Here is a 14,831-nt window from a genome sequence, read left to right as displayed (position 1 = left end):
TCACACTTACAAGAACACGCTTTAATAAGGCAATCAATCACACGCTAACAACCCGCCGCCGGCCTGCTGGAGCCGAATTGGGCTGGATGGGAAGTGGCACCGCGCAGGGGCATGGAGACAACCGGCGCTGGCGGCTGACAAGGGGGCGGGGAGCCTGAAGCGGAGATGCCCATCTTCGCTCGCAGCCTGTGTGGGCAACCGGCTGCAGAAGCCTCGCCTTCCCGCGCGGCCTTGCTGGAGGAGAGCTTTCCCATCAGGCAGACCCCCGGATCTTCTCCTCCTCGGCCTCCTATTGAGAGAAGGCCAGGAACCAGCAGTGCTTCTTGAATGCAGGCCATCGGTGGCGCGGAGGTTTCGGCTCCCATCCCTCCCTTCATTTCTCTCCTCCACCCTCGCGCATCTTTCCTCTTCCCCTCCTCCTTTGTGCCTTCTCTGCCATCAAGCTATTACCAAAGGGGGTGGGTTAGTGGGGTTTGTTGTTGTTGTTGGGGGGGGGGGGTTAAGCAACAACCCACCCACTCCACCGCAAGAGGAACATTTCATTATGAAGTAATGAGTAATTCCACCCAGCAAGATGTATTGTTATATCTTCCACTTCAATTTAGAGGCAGAGTGGCTCAATTACCTAGAAAATACAGTCAATTAAAGGCTGCTGATTGGACACGAGGACGGATCATCGATCTTGTACTTTCCAATATCGCTCCAGACACCTCATTTTCCCTCCCTATTAACTGAAAATACGCTTGGCATTACCGCAACCCCGCAGCCTATTTACCTGTCGCAGGCAATCTCTGCCCTATGACCGAACCGCGGGAAAAATTCACTCGCGCCTCTGGGCTGCAGGATCCGCCAGAGAAAGCCCATTTGGAAGACAATGGCTCCCAGTGGGACACTTGAGAGAGCGGGATAGCCTGGCCTGGCCTTGATGGTGGGATGGCTTGCATTTGAGGGGCGGGGGGGAGAACCTCCTTCCCGTTGGTGTCAAACTCCGCGGCGGCAGCCCCAGGGCTTCGTCTTTGAACTGTTCCTCCAGCGTCAAACATCTCCATCAATTTCGCTGAAAAGTGACGTTCGTTTTCAAAAGCCTGCCTCCCTTGTTTAAAATCCCTTTTCCATGAGAGGCTTCAGATGTGGGGCTTCCTGGGGGGCATCTTCCCAGACACGCCTCTCAGCCCATGAGGTTTGGGACCCTGGTCAAGAAAGGAGCTGACTTCAAAACCTGCCCCGTCGTCACTTGCCAGGATTTTTAAGTTGGCCATTTGCAGGACCCTCCTAAGCGCGGTTGCACCTGTCTAAGTCCCTGAGCTGACATCCTATCGAACCATTCCCATACACCTTACTCGAAGAGAAGCCCTTTGGAAAGTAGTTCGGCATTTCTGAGTAGACGTGAAATAGAGGGAGGGAGTTTGTCCCTGAAGAAGATGTCAGTGATTCGGAAGCTTGCATGCTTCCCGAACAGCCTACATTCTTCCCCAGTCCCACCTGAGTTAGCTCAGAACTGAGCTCCAATACTGTCAATGGAACATTTAGGTACTTAATATTAAGGTACCTAAATGTTACCTAAATTTGTATCCTTTTATCTCTTTTTAAACATGACTTCTTGTCCCTTGGAACAAAGTGACAAGTGCGGTCAACAAAACGCATTGTTCTTTTCTGTGCTCAGCGTGTACTGCAGGAGTTGTCTTAGTTACTGTTTCCCATTCAAAAGAGAGCCAGTTGGGTGTAACTGTGGACTCTGATCTGGAGAACCGGGTTCGATTCCCTACTTCTTCACCTGAAGCCAATCACAGTTCTCTCAGTCCAAAAAATAAGCCTAGCTCGCCATAAAAACTGCTAGTTTCAGGTTGCCAGAGGATCTTCAGATCTCCTGGTTTATATTACACCCACTGCCATACGATAATTATTAATCCTTATTCCCATACAAAAGGGGACCAGCTCAATCCTAAATAGAGTTATTCTGTTTAGGAGTGCAATCAATAGGCTTAGCGTAACTCTGCATAGGACTGCAGCCTATGTCAGACAAACAATGAAGGACGTCTTCCTCTAAACATCTGAAGGAAATGTGAGGGGGGGGGGGTGTTTGGCTTCCAGTGGGAGCTTGACGCCTGGATTCGCCACCCACTTCCATGTTGTGGAACCAGCATGCAAGTAAACGCGCTTAGACTCCTCTCCCCAGACAAATTCACTTGGATGTAATTTAAACAGGACCACATCAATCCAAAACACACCAGGCTGGAGAAAAGATGCGTTTTCCTTATGCTATGACTTGTCCGGGTAAGGCATCAGGCTGACCGTCGTAAGGCTGTTCTTTGTGCTCGTTCAGTGGGGAGTTCCACATCATTTCAGCTGTCAAAGGGAAAGTTGTTCAGTCCCTTGTCTTTTTCACTGGCAGAGGGATTTATCGGAAAACAAATCCCTAGATTTCAATGAAATTTACTTCCAGGTGGGTGTGGCGGGGACTTTAATGGGATTTTTATTGCAGTTTATGTTCGCTTAGCGTATCTCACTGTTATTCATTTATAATAATTGGGAGCCCTAAACAGTAATGCCAAAATGACTGGGTTTACATAAAGGCCCGCCCCTCTGTTTTGGAGGAGTGTATATGGTCCACTTTTGGAGCCTGACCTCTCAAAGATGAATACATTTCAAGGGGGTGTTTAAAAAAAACCCCGAAGAACCATATTTTAGAAAAGTAAGAACCCCCTTTCTCCTTCTTCAGAGAATAATCCCTGCAGAAGTGGGCGTTGTTTACAAGCGTCTGCAGGACTCGACCTTCTCGACAGTTCTGCTGCTCAGACCTTCCTGGAAGTGAACAGGAGCAGAGCGTTTGTTCGCCTGACGGGTCTCCCGTCGGTTTTGCCTTCCTCACTTCAACAGGGCATGCGCGGGTGAACTGTCTCAAGCGTCGTGATCCAAAGTTTAAAGACAAAGGACCATCTCCGAACCATTTAACCCGGGGAACTTGGAAGGAAAGCAGCATGAGATTCCATCACCCATCAATGCTGCAAATGCATTTTGTAGCATCTTACAATTATTTAGGATTTTTAAATAAAATTTCCTGGATGTCAATGACTGTCGTGAATGCACTACCCCCAATTTAAATCTCTCCAGATTCTTTGGAGGAGAGGCATGTGCATTTTCTAAATAAATAAGTAAAACGGGGTACATTTGGTGGACTCCGGTGTGATGGATTCTGAAAGTGGACTGTTCATTTTGAAGCCTGCCTGCCTATGGCATCTTCGAAGCGTTAAGGGGAACTGGGCAAGCTGATCTGTCCCTTCTTCCCTCCCCCCCCCCGCCCCTTCCCTTATTGCCATGACAAGTTAACTGGAATGTCACTTGGACTTGTCTGAAGCTCCAAGAAGTAAGTATGTAAATAAATAAATGCCATTCAAGCACGTTTTCGTCCTTGATTGCTTGTTTTTAAATCTCACACCGTGTTTTACATGCCTCTAGCCTTTTCTTTTCTTTTATCTCTAATATGGTGATAAACAGTGCTGAGTAGGTCTGGGTGCACTGGCTAGCAGAACAATTGTAGATAAAGAGGAATTTACCAGTCCATGTTTATGGAGGAGGGAAGGGGGGGATTGTGGGTGGGTGGGGGGTGTGATATGGGCTCCGTTCCAGATATCCCCCTCAACACTGGTAGCAGTTACCCCAGGAGCATTACCTTCCACTTGAGGTTGGTTGTGCGTGTGGTGCGCCTGCCAATACATCTGGGGAGGTGACAGGTTAAAGATTGCGGAAGATTAAAGAGAGAGAAGGGAGATGTACAGGCAAGTACAAGGAAGGAGCTGCTGTAAATCGGAAGGCAGAGAAAGGCAATGCGAGAACTGAAGGTGAACCAGGAAGGAGACGGAAGTTCCTTGGCTTTAATTTGCAGCCCAGTGATTGCGGGAAGGAGCCAGTTCTGCTCCCTGTCACTTAATCTCTTCCCTTGGCGGCTTGTTAGTGTTTGGCAGGCGCACCGTCTCTGCGCTGAGGATTCTCGGCAGCCGACAGGCTGGAAAAAAGCTTCCCCTGCATATACATCACTTGCTAATTTCGCCCGTGTGGTCAGAATTCAGCGACTGACAATGGAACGTTGTTATTTTAAAGGACAAATAGCTTTGACCCCTCCGGGCTTCTTTCTGCCAATTTCACTCTCCCCCTTGCGCCCCCCCCCTCAGACTGGCAAGAGACAAAAGATCACACGGGGGGTGGCGAGAATCTCATTCTGAAAGTTGGGGGAAGGTAAAGCATACCCACGAAAATGTGTAATATGCCCCCCCCCCCTTTAAAAGGCAATGCTTTGAAATGGCAGTGCAGTTTTAAAATGGAAATAACTAAGGTGTCCGTCTAAAACCGCAAATCCACAAAGCCCCACAACAGTTTCTGTTTAATCTGGCAAAGAATAAATCTTTACTTTCATCAAGCATACATTTTGTTAAGATAGACAATGCCTTCCTTTCAAGTATTTCAGATTTGCTTTTTAGTCACATACACAAGGTTAAGCGTCTGCTTCCGGCGGTGGAGGCGGGCTGTCCTATCCTAGCGCTCCGGAGGCCGAGACAAGTCCTTCAAAGACCAAAACAAAACAAAAAAAGATCGAGCTCTTTTTTTTTAAATGGTGCAAATAATGTTTTTTCAGTGTTTGTCTGCTTCGGGACTGGGGCGGGGGGTGGGGGAGTGGCCTTCATAGCTGCGCATCATGCCCGCTTGGCCAAGTTCTCCTCCGCCACCAGTAGCTTTGGGGCTTCCACCCTAGTCAACCAGGGTTGACATCCTTCCGAGACGGAGTTGCTTTTAGGTTCCTTCCTTGTCGGGTTCCGGTTGAACTCCGGCTGGTGTCCACTCAAGGTGGTTAAATAAACACTGGCTGGAAGTTCTGGGACCGGCAGCCGGTCTCTCCACGAGGAGATGAGACGGGGATAACCTGAGATGAAGCTTCTATCTGGTCAAAGGGACCTCTTCGCGTTGGTCCATGGAGACCGAGGAGGCTTTGCTCAGCACCGAGGGGGTGAAGGTGAGGAACGAGTCCGTCCGCGTGGTGGCCGAGCACGTAAAGTCCGATCCCGAAGGCCTTTGGGGCAGCCCGTTGGACTGGCCCCCGTGACACGCCAAGCAGGAGCAAGGGCTGCCCCCGGCGGCGCTGCTCAGTCCATGGGCGGCCGGGCCGGCATAGAGGGAAGGGTGCCTGAAGGCGCAGAGCAGCTCCGGGCGCGGGTAGGGGTGGGAGAGGACCCGGAAGGTGTCCAGCGGCCGCAGGGGGGAGCTGAAGGGGGCGGCGGCGGAAGCCGAGGTGGCCCCCAGGCCCATGTGGGAGTAGTAGGGTAGGGGCAGGTGGGAGGGGAAGGGGTAGGGCAGGTTGCCCGTGGCGGCTGCGTGGCTCATCATGTAGGTGTAAAAGGCCGGGTCCGCCGGGTGGGGCCAAGTCATGGCCAGGCGCTGCCTCTTGTCCTTCATCCGGCGATTCTGGAACCACACCTGGCGGAACACACAGGAGGGGGAGAGACCACAGCAAGCTCTGTAAACCCGGTAAGGAAGGCAGCCCTGCTTGCCCGCTTCCTCGCAAGTAAAGCTGCCATAAACCTGCCGCACATTTACTTCTGAGTAAGCCTGGAGGGAGCGACTTCTTTCCCCGTGGATCAGCCTGCCGCACTTCCTTTCCGCCTCACACACTTCAGTCTTGGGGATACTGGTTCAGAATCAAGGGCCATTTTCAATAGAGCTTACTCCCAGGTAAGCGCGATGGCAGCCTTATAGTAGGCCCAGACAATATACTAGGCAGACAATAGAACAACAAGAACATGTCTCTGTTTTGTTTTTGTTTTTTTAATATAGCTGGGTTTTAACCCCATTTTAAATCCCACTTTTTGCCTTTCATAATCTAGTCGCCAGATTTACATAATTCTTCCGGCTTTGAGAGCAGCAGAAAAGAGAAAGCGGGGCCTACGACTGCAACACACACACACACACACACACACGCATATTGTGTGTGTGAGAGAGAGGGGGGTGGGAGAGAGAGACCACTGGAAAGGCTGGGACCTGCCTATTTGCATAAACCTTTTTTCAATTGTGAGATTTTGACAGATTTCCCCTCCCCCCCCCCTCCCCAGGAACTGTTCCTTCGAATGCAGTCGCTGGAGATCCACCGGGAGCTCAGGACTGATGTGTTTTGAAGCCTGGCTAAATTCTCTGTGGCTCAAGACAGAGAGTCGCTTCTTCTGCCTGGCATCCTACCCACCCTTTCAAACAGTCGATGTCTACAGAATGAGGAGGATGCGGGCTACACCCCGCGGAAGTGAACGGGAGAGCCAGTCTTCGCAGGTGACACCGGCTTGTATCCTGACAGTCTCGGGCTGTGGAATTTATTTCCTGCTGGTGGTTTCATATGAAACCACTGGAAACACTAGGAAACGTCGATGTTGGGCGTCGTTTAAACAAAAACACGCAGAGACCCACACTATTCATCCTGCAGCCTGACAAGGAAGTTTTCTTATATCTTGTTCTTTCGGGCCCTGCACATTTCAGCAAAACCTGCCAGCCCTTTCCACCGCAGCAAGGCCAGTAGGGCTGACACCCGTTTTCTTGGTAACAAGTGACAATGACGTCTCCTCTCGTATTGGAGGACTGCAACTACCCTAAAATCAGGGCGGTACGTAGAAACCAAGCCCGGTACTTGAGCCGACTCATCCCCAGTCAGCAGCCCTCACCGCCTCTGCCCTGCAGACAGCAATGCTCAGTGCGGACCACTGGGAACACCACCGCCCCTCCTTTGAGCACTCCCAGCTAGGCAGGAGCCCTCCTTATGATGAGGGCCGAAAGGCAAGGCAAGCATTTGGCTCTGGGCGTTTGTGGGGCTGCCCCGTCTCCAGAGCGGAGCAGTTCACTGGAGGGCCCTTCCTGGGGCTTCAGCCAGGGAAGTCCCCCTGTGCCGCCGGCCCAGCGGCAGGAAGCTCAGCCCTTGGGGGTTTCCACGGCGCTAATTGGAACCAGGAGCGCCCCCCCTCCCGCCGCCGCGCCCCGTTTGCAAGCCTACCTTGATGGTGGTTTCCGGCAAATTCAAGGCGGCCGCCAGCTCGCATCTCCTGGGCCTGGAGACGTAGTTCTCCCGGTAGAACTCCTTCTCCAAGCGGGCGATCTGCTCGCGGGTGAAAGCCGTGCGGTAGCGGCGCATTTGATCGCTCGCGCTGCAGGCCAGAGACCCTTGAGAGCCGCCGCCGCTCTTAGGGGGGTCGCCCCCGCTGCTGGGGCTGCCTGCCGAGGCGTCCGAGCACTGCCCTGCGGGGGGAAGCAGAGGGGAAGGCCTCCTGAGACAGAAGGAGGGGAGAGGGGGGACTCGGCCCCGCCACCCTAGAGATAGCCATGAGCCAGTGGGGGCCGGAAGCGAGGACCCTGAGTCAGGTACAGAGCTCTTAATCCGGAGTAAACAGTCCGATTCTCAGTCCGGTTAAACTTCCCGGCTCGGGTTTAAATGGACCTACAAGCCAATCCTATCCTATGCACCTTTATTGGGAAGTAATTTCAAATGATTTCCCAAGTGAAGCTGCATTCAGTAGGACCTGCTTTCCAGGGAATATTCATCACATTTGGTTTTGGATCGACTTGGACTCTGATTAAGACACAAATTAGTTGTGCGGACTGTGAACGTCGACGTGAGGCCTGTCCCGCTAACCATTTCCTTCCGGACCAGATGTTCCCATCCTAAACGCATTTCGGATCACAGCACTAGATTCTTTGATCTGCTGTCACCTAGCTCCGCTGAAGCCAATTCGCATTTACCTTTGGCATCCGCCGGCAAGGCCCCAACCGAATCACTTCCCACGGAAACGCTCGGTTTTGTTTTGTTTTTTTAAAGCCCCAATCCTAAACAGAGTTGTCGGGAAACGTTCCGTTCATTCAGAGGGCTGTACTGTACACCCACGTGAAAGAAATGTGTGATGGGAAGGGACAGGTAAGAGCCAAAGAAGCCTCTCTCCTTGGAAGCACTGCACCGTTTCCCCTCTACCTGTGAAACCCCTTCGAACTGGGACCCTAACCGAGCCAGTGAATCTACAGCGGAGTCCTCAGCAGAGTTACCCCCTCCGAAGCCGGGGTGCTGAAGGCGCGGGGTGGGACTCTGCTGAGGATGCGCTGCCCTTTCCCATCGGGCGTGTTTGGGAGCCAGGCGTTAGATGCTGCTCGGCTTCCGGGCGCTTCTTGGCCGTTTGTAAGAATACCATCTCCCACGAAAGGAGGACCTCCGCAGACATCTTTGGCGGGGGGGGGGGGGGGGGGGAGGGGCGGCCCGGCATTTCCAAGCCCCCCTGCAGTGGGCTTATAGCTGATCGCTCTCCTCGGGCAGGCTATGCAGGGGCCATTGAGATGGACTGGGGGGGGGGGGGGAATGCTGGCGGCCCTGAGGAGATGCGGCTTCCTTCTGGGGCGGGAAGAAGGGCCTGCCAGCCTGACAATGGAGATGAGATGAAAGGAACCAGTCCCGGGCCAAGGCAGGAGGCTTTTGCTGCGCCCCGCGAAGAGTTTAGGGCTCTGGGGGTGGTGGGAGGGGATGAGAAAGCGCTCGCCCGCCCTCCCCCCCTCCGGGCTCGGCGTTGGGCTTTCAAATGCAGCCAGCTCTCATTGTGGCGGAATGAGCCCGAGGGCCATTAAAGCCCCTGCGGCTATTTCCCGAGCTGGCGCCACCTGGACAGGGAAGTGGCGAGACAATTGGGACCTCGAACCGACGTGCAAACAGGGCTGCAGCCCTTCAGGGAGCCGGAGCTGTCGGACCAAATGGGTAGAGTCTTTCTGGGGTGGGGTGGGGGAGGGGCTGCTGGGGGGCTCATCCAGGCACGCTCAGCCCGGCGAAACCGCGGAGACTCCGCCGAGCGCGGGGATTCTTTTGATCTTGGCCAAGCCCGGGAGGGGTGGGGGTTTGCCTTGCGCCCCCCTCACTTTCTTTGGGGTAGGGGGGGAAGCAGGCACCAGGATCCTGGCGAGGCAGGGTGTGATGCAGTGAAACCGGAAAAGCTTCGGGGGGGGGGGAGAGATGAATTACAATAAAAGTCTGGACTGCAGGGGGAGAAATCTGCAAAGGTCATAATTCTCTGCTTCTGCGAGGATGCGATTTCATGTCCCCCATTAACACGTCGTTACACTTCAAAGCGGGAGATGTGTGTGGGTTACTGTATCTGTCTCTCTGCGGGCAATTAGAGATAGAGGGAACCCAAGCCCTGGATCCAGGAGCGTTAAATGAAGGGGGGGGGGCACGGGCAGCGATCCACAAAGCACTTAAGCTGCACCACAAAGCTGGGAGCTCTGGTGGTCTTTAGTTCCAACCCTGAATTTCACAGCTGAATTCCCCAGTCCCCCCTCCCCATCACCGGTAATCCACTCCGGTTTCGGGTATCCCACTCCCCCCCAGGGTCTTTTCTCACCACCCCCGCGCCAGATGGAGTCCCTCCCTCCCCCTTCCCGCAAGGCAAGTGGGCCGGCGCCTCCTGCCTCCCCCAGCCCCGGGGACCTGAAGGCAGAGCAGCGGGAGGGGTCGGGTACCTTTGCTGTGCTGGAGGAAGTCGGCGTTGCTCGGGGCGCAGTCCGGGGTGCAGCTCACCTCGATCTCCTCGTAGAAATCCGACTCGGTGTCCGAGCTGCTCTGCTGGCCCTTGGCGGCCAGGCGGGGGAGGGGGGGCTGCTGGCCGGCGGAGAGGAGCGCAGCTGCAGAGCGGCTCTCCGGGCCAGTCCCTGTCCCCGGCAGCACCTCCACCTCCTCCTCTTCCTCCTCGTCCTCCTCGTCCTCGGCCGCCGCTTCCAGCCTCCCTCCTGCTGCTCTCCTTTCCCGGGAGGACAGGGCGCCGGACCTGGGGCTCAGGCCGCTCCGATGGGTCATCTTGTCCTGGGGCTCCTGCGCTGGGCTGGCCGCGCTCTCCGCCAAAGCGGGCGCCCTCTTGGCGACCAGAGGGCCAAGGGGACTTCCTTCCTGGAACATCACCATCTCCTTCCTGGTTTCCATCCTGCTCGTCTCTTCGAGACAGTCCGGATTCCCTCTCTCTCTCTCCCTCTCTCTCCCCCACCCCACCCCAGCCCCCATCCACCCTCCCCCTCCCCTCCCCTCCCCTCCCCGCAGGCCAATGCAGGGAAGAGCAGCCAGCCGGGGGGTGACCTTGTGATGCGAGCGCTCCAGTGTGCAGCGCCGGCTCTGGGAGGGATCTCACCGTTGCCCTCTTATTTCTAAAGCTGTCATCCCTTAATGGTGCAATCGTCATTCCAGGGCCGCTGGTGACGCCACTCACTCGAGGGCCGGGGGATAAATAGAAACGTCTGCGGGACGGCAAGATGAAAGGAAGAGCCGGGGCGGGGAAGATGCCCCAGGTGTGACCAGAGGCTGGGAAGAAGGATGCGACGGGGACGTGTGAAAAGGCAGATGCGGAAGGGAGTCGACTCGGCAGCAGACCGGCGAGTTCCTCAGATGAGAAAGGAAGCTGCGCGGGGCGACAGTTAAGTCACCTTTTGATTTTTTTTTTTTTTTAAAAAAACAGCTACAACTTTGATCTGAACCGGATGAGAAGATTTGGAGCCGCACTTCCCAGCTGTGAAAAAGATACACACTCTTGATGCCCCCCACTCCGAATTGTTATTTCTCCTTTTGCAATTTCTCCCATTGCAACCGATTGCAAAAGAAGACGCATTCCAAAATGCCTTAATAAATAATCTGGCTATTTCTTCTGATTAATGTTTTCTTCCCCTTAATCTCAAGATATATTTTCGACCCAGGGAAGTACCCGGTTAAAAACAAAACAGCCCTCTAGAATTACTAGCAAAGGAGACAGATGCATCGATTCTTGACTGTACATTTTCTCCTCACTACCTTCTTATCTTATAATTCCAACGGATCATTTGCTTCAAATGATATTTTATATTTTGTTTTCTTTCCACAGGCAGGACTCCTAACCGAAGTGGCTTTAAAGGATTCTGCTAGTCAGAAATAAGCATGTCGGCTGTATATACAACATTCTTCAAATTTCAGAATAAAACAGGCACGGTTTGATAGGTGCATGTCTACCTGGAATGTCTGTTCATGTACTTATTCATCATCAAAAATATTCTTGATCTTTAACAGTAGTAGTTTTTTAAAAAATGCTTTAGCCTTCACTGGTAACTCGATTACCCTTATTTTCAAGGAATGTCGGTCACGTTGCTTTTACCGACGTCATACCCATAATGTTTTCCATTCTGGTAAAGAATTTATGGGGATTTTTGAGGGTTTGTGCAAGGTACAAAAGGAAGCGAGAATAGCAACACTTATAACGGCAAGTATCCCTCCGATTTTCTAATACCTGCAGGGAGAACGGGAGAAAGATACCTAGTTATGATGGTTAGCAGACCAGCAGAGAAATCCCAGATCCCTTACCAGCGCCAGGATCAACGAGTTACTTCCGAGGAACAGAAACACGTATGTTGTGGAAGTGAACGGACAAATCCATGGTAAGCATAGCCTCTCCCTACTGCTAAGGGGATGTAATTTAATTGTTCTCACAGTAGGACCTAACTATTAGGTAGTGGGGCGCGGTGGTTGGAAAGATGAACGAAGAAATGCGGAACCCAGGTTCGAATGCTCATTCTTTCTTCCAGGGTGACCTTGGGCCAGTCACGCTCAGTTTAACCTACTTGCTGCTGTGATGATAAAAATGGAAGGGGAGAAAAGGATGTTGTCAGTCACTTTGGGTCTCCATTAGGGAGCAAAGCGGGTTATAAATACCTAAAGGGCTAGTTAAAAGGGTGCGATGTATTTCTTCCCAGTTTGGCATTGACAGCAGTGGATGGCGCCTTGCTAAAATCAGAACTCCGTTTCTGTTTAGGATCTTGGCGCCCCCCTAGCTGCAGCCCAGGGGGCCAGCACTCCAATCCTAAACGCGTTGCAGGCCCTGTCCAAACAAAGACTTTTAGGATCGCGGTTTAATGCCAGTGATATGCTTGAAGTGGGCTGTGGATAGGGAATAGTAAAAGAATAATATAAAATATATGCTTGGTTCTTTCAGTGACGGCTGGAAATGTGGATCCATCTGTGACTGCGGTATGAACTCCAAAGCCTCTTTAACGATTAGCACCCCAGTTTCACCCTGACTAGCTCTTTGCAACCGAAGGAATCCTATCCTGTGTATGTCATACATGAGTTTCCACGAAGTGTAATAGGATTTATTTCCTTGTGGCTGTCGCTTGGGATTGACTAAACCGAAAGGGGCAGAGGTCGGAGGGGAGGAGGTTCTTCTTCTTTCGCTTGCTGCTCTCTTAGAGCGACGGTCTTGTTTCCTCCCAGAAGAGGGACCACAGTAGGGCAGAAAGCGAGTAAGAACCTTACCTTCTTTTCTTTCTCCTCCAGACACCTAGGAATCGGATATCTCGAAACCCTCTCCATCCTTCCCACCCATACCCTTCCCTCTTTACGCCCGGCTAACTGTTGGAAGAAGAGGACCATCTGGAGAGAGAGAGAGAGAGAGGAGGAGGAGTTTCTTGTTGGGGGGGGGTCCGCCTCCAGTCATGCGCGGGAGAACCAAAGGAGGAAGTTTACTTGCTGGAGATTGGGGGGATCTGGGGGCTGTTTAAAGCCGTGAGAGGAGGAGGAGGAGGAGGCTGTGGCGGACAGCGACTCTCCTGGTCTCCGAGGCAGAGGGAGGGCAGCTGCGGCAGCTGAAAGGAGGCTGGAGCCGGAGGATTCTCGGGGCTTAGGAGCTCCCTGAAACTGCTGGTCTTAATGCCGAGCCTAATGAATCCCCCCCGGGCCTTGGTAACACCTCCGCGCTCCTTTGTCTGAGGCTGGAGAAAGCGGCGGCGTGGGGGGGGGGGGTGTCTTCTCGCGGTAGGCCTTCCTGGCCAGATCCCGGGCCGGAGCTCCAGCTCCAGAGCGCTCGCAGTGGGCGCCGGGCTGTGAAAGGGAAGCTGCGGTCTTTCACCTCCTGCTCGGGATGCGCCTTAGCGGCAGTCGTTCCGGCTGCAACCAAATACGCAACGCGAAGGTGAGGACTGGTGAATTGGTCTCCAGGGATCCCGGTATTTGTGGATCCGCATATTTGTGGTCCAAGCACTGGAGGAGGGTGACAAAAACGATCCTTCATGAATGGTGATGAAGGGACCTCGAGTAGGCGCCGTGAAATGTGACAGGAGTTCTTTCTGTATAAGCTATACTGGGGATGGGGGTGTTAAAGCAGCCATAGCATCATCAGATAAGAACATTCCCGATTGAAACTAACCTCGGCCGTCCCAGCGCTAGTTGTCTCGTCCTCAGCCGCCTTTTGCGGGCCCTGGCGAGAGGGCAAGTCCCGCCCGCAACTCTGAACCAGGAGTGGCTTCTCTTCTGTTGCCCACCGACTGGTTCACCAGCAAGCGACGGGCGGTCTCCTAAAGCCCCTAGCCAAGTGCTTCTAGGGAAGGAGAGGACGTGTGCGAGGACAGCTCAGATTCCCAAAGTGGTACTCTGGGAGAAGCAGGGGTGGAGGGAGGAGGAGGCAGATCCTGGCCGTATCCCTCTTGCCACGACCTTCTCCGAGCATGATTTTAACCAGGGCTGCTCCCTGACCTCAAGGGCTTTACATTATATAGCGAGATGAAGCGAGGCGATAAGTCTCCAGCCCCCAACCCCTGTCCTGAAGGCCGGTTTCAAGTGTGCGCCGAAATGAAAGTGTCTGGTCACTGCCTATAAAATACCGAAGAAGATCAAACCGCAGCAGAGCTCGCCTTGACCTTTCCCAAAAGCCGAAGTCCAAAAGCTCCTCTCCGACTTGATCTAAGGCTTGAAAGAAAAGCAGGAAGGCGATCCCAAGAGGCTGTTCTTCACTTTGATAGTGATTGCCCCCCTTAAAAAAAAAAAACACCCCCACAAGGCTTATGGTCCCTTTACCACCTTTCTGTAGTCACCGGGGTTCTCCGTTTGCTTTTGACAGCCCAGATTGGGCGGCACCCTAAAGAGAGACATACCCGTTTAAGCCCATTGATTTCAACAGACATAGAAGGGACTGTGTTTAGGATAGGACTATACAGCTAATGGGGCTGATTTTAAAACGCATATCGGAGATGTGTTTGTTTTTGTTGAGTAAGTTTGCGCTCCACCTTTCCTCCGGGATGGGGGTCACCACACCAACCAAGTGAGGTTTCTTAAGGTCAGAGTGGCGATTCACTCAATTTCATTAACTGAATTCACTTCAGGTTTGTTCCAAGGTGCAATCTTCTTCCTCCGCTTTTGAAAATGCACTTCTATGAAGGTTCGCCTGAGGCATTCAGAGCCAAATGTCTTCATTCCTCGCGTCATTGTCGTTGCGTCATGGGAATCCAGGAGGGAAGATGTCTGAGAGAAGCTCTAGGGTCACTCCCAAGGGAAGGACAGACCAATATGAGAACGTCATCATACACGTGACTTACTTTGATAGAGAAAACTACCTAGAAAGGCAACTGTAATGTTAATAACACTCACGGGTTTGTATTATTAGAGGGCTTTTCATTTGTTGGGGTTTTAAAATATTTTGAACTTTGGAAAGGCCACACGAAAATATTTCAAACACAGCCAAATAAAGAAAGATTACTTTTCTGTCTCCCAAGAGTATACACAAAAATGCAAGTCTGAGTAATTTAAAACCTGTAAATCAACCCTTCCTTTTAGTAAAGTGTTCTTTCATGTTTGAACACAATTCATTGGCGCGTGCCTTGGTCTAATGTAGGAATGCTCATTCACCAGATTAACGCATTTACCAAAGGATTCATGACGCTGAACGGTATATTTTATTATCTGAATCAATAACTTGTTTTGGATTTTTCTTCCCTTCCCATCGTTTTCAAAAACAACAAATATAAATAGCAAACCCCAAACAGTACAGCTGAAA

The 14,831-nt window shown here is 52.4% G+C and overlaps 1 protein-coding gene across 1 annotated transcript; it reads right to left on the bottom strand.

The window, feature by feature from the left end:
- Positions 1-4,912: 4,912 nt before the first annotated feature.
- On the bottom strand, positions 4,913-10,017 carry EVX1 (even-skipped homeobox 1). The gene is made up of 3 exons (XM_060248033.1): positions 9,517-10,017; positions 7,022-7,263; positions 4,913-5,466 (listed from the first exon to the last, which is right to left on the bottom strand). Exons 1-3 carry the CDS (start codon positions 9,971-9,973, stop codon positions 4,930-4,932), a joined length of 1,236 nt encoding a protein of 411 aa, XP_060104016.1. The 5' UTR covers positions 9,974-10,017; the 3' UTR covers positions 4,913-4,929.
- Positions 10,018-14,831: the final 4,814 nt, after the last annotated feature.

Source organism: Heteronotia binoei, chromosome 10 (genome assembly GCF_032191835.1).
Source record: "Heteronotia binoei isolate CCM8104 ecotype False Entrance Well chromosome 10, APGP_CSIRO_Hbin_v1, whole genome shotgun sequence".
NCBI classification, from domain to species: Eukaryota; Metazoa; Chordata; class Lepidosauria; order Squamata; family Gekkonidae; genus Heteronotia; species Heteronotia binoei.
This window is presented reverse-complemented; position numbering and strand designations above follow the sequence as displayed.

Excerpts from the sequence above, each read along its gene's own strand:
- EVX1 (XM_060248033.1), bottom strand. The coding sequence starts at position 9,973 with ATGGAAACCAGGAAGGAGATGGTGATGTTCCAGGAAGGAAGTCCCCTT. Across the intron at positions 7,264-9,516 it reads CTTCCTCCAGCACAGCAAAG|GGCAGTGCTCGGACGCCTCG; the intron begins GTACCCGACCCC and ends TTCCCCCCGCAG. Across the intron at positions 5,467-7,021 it reads TGCCGGAAACCACCATCAAG|GTGTGGTTCCAGAATCGCCG; the intron begins GTAGGCTTGCAA and ends GTGTTCCGCCAG.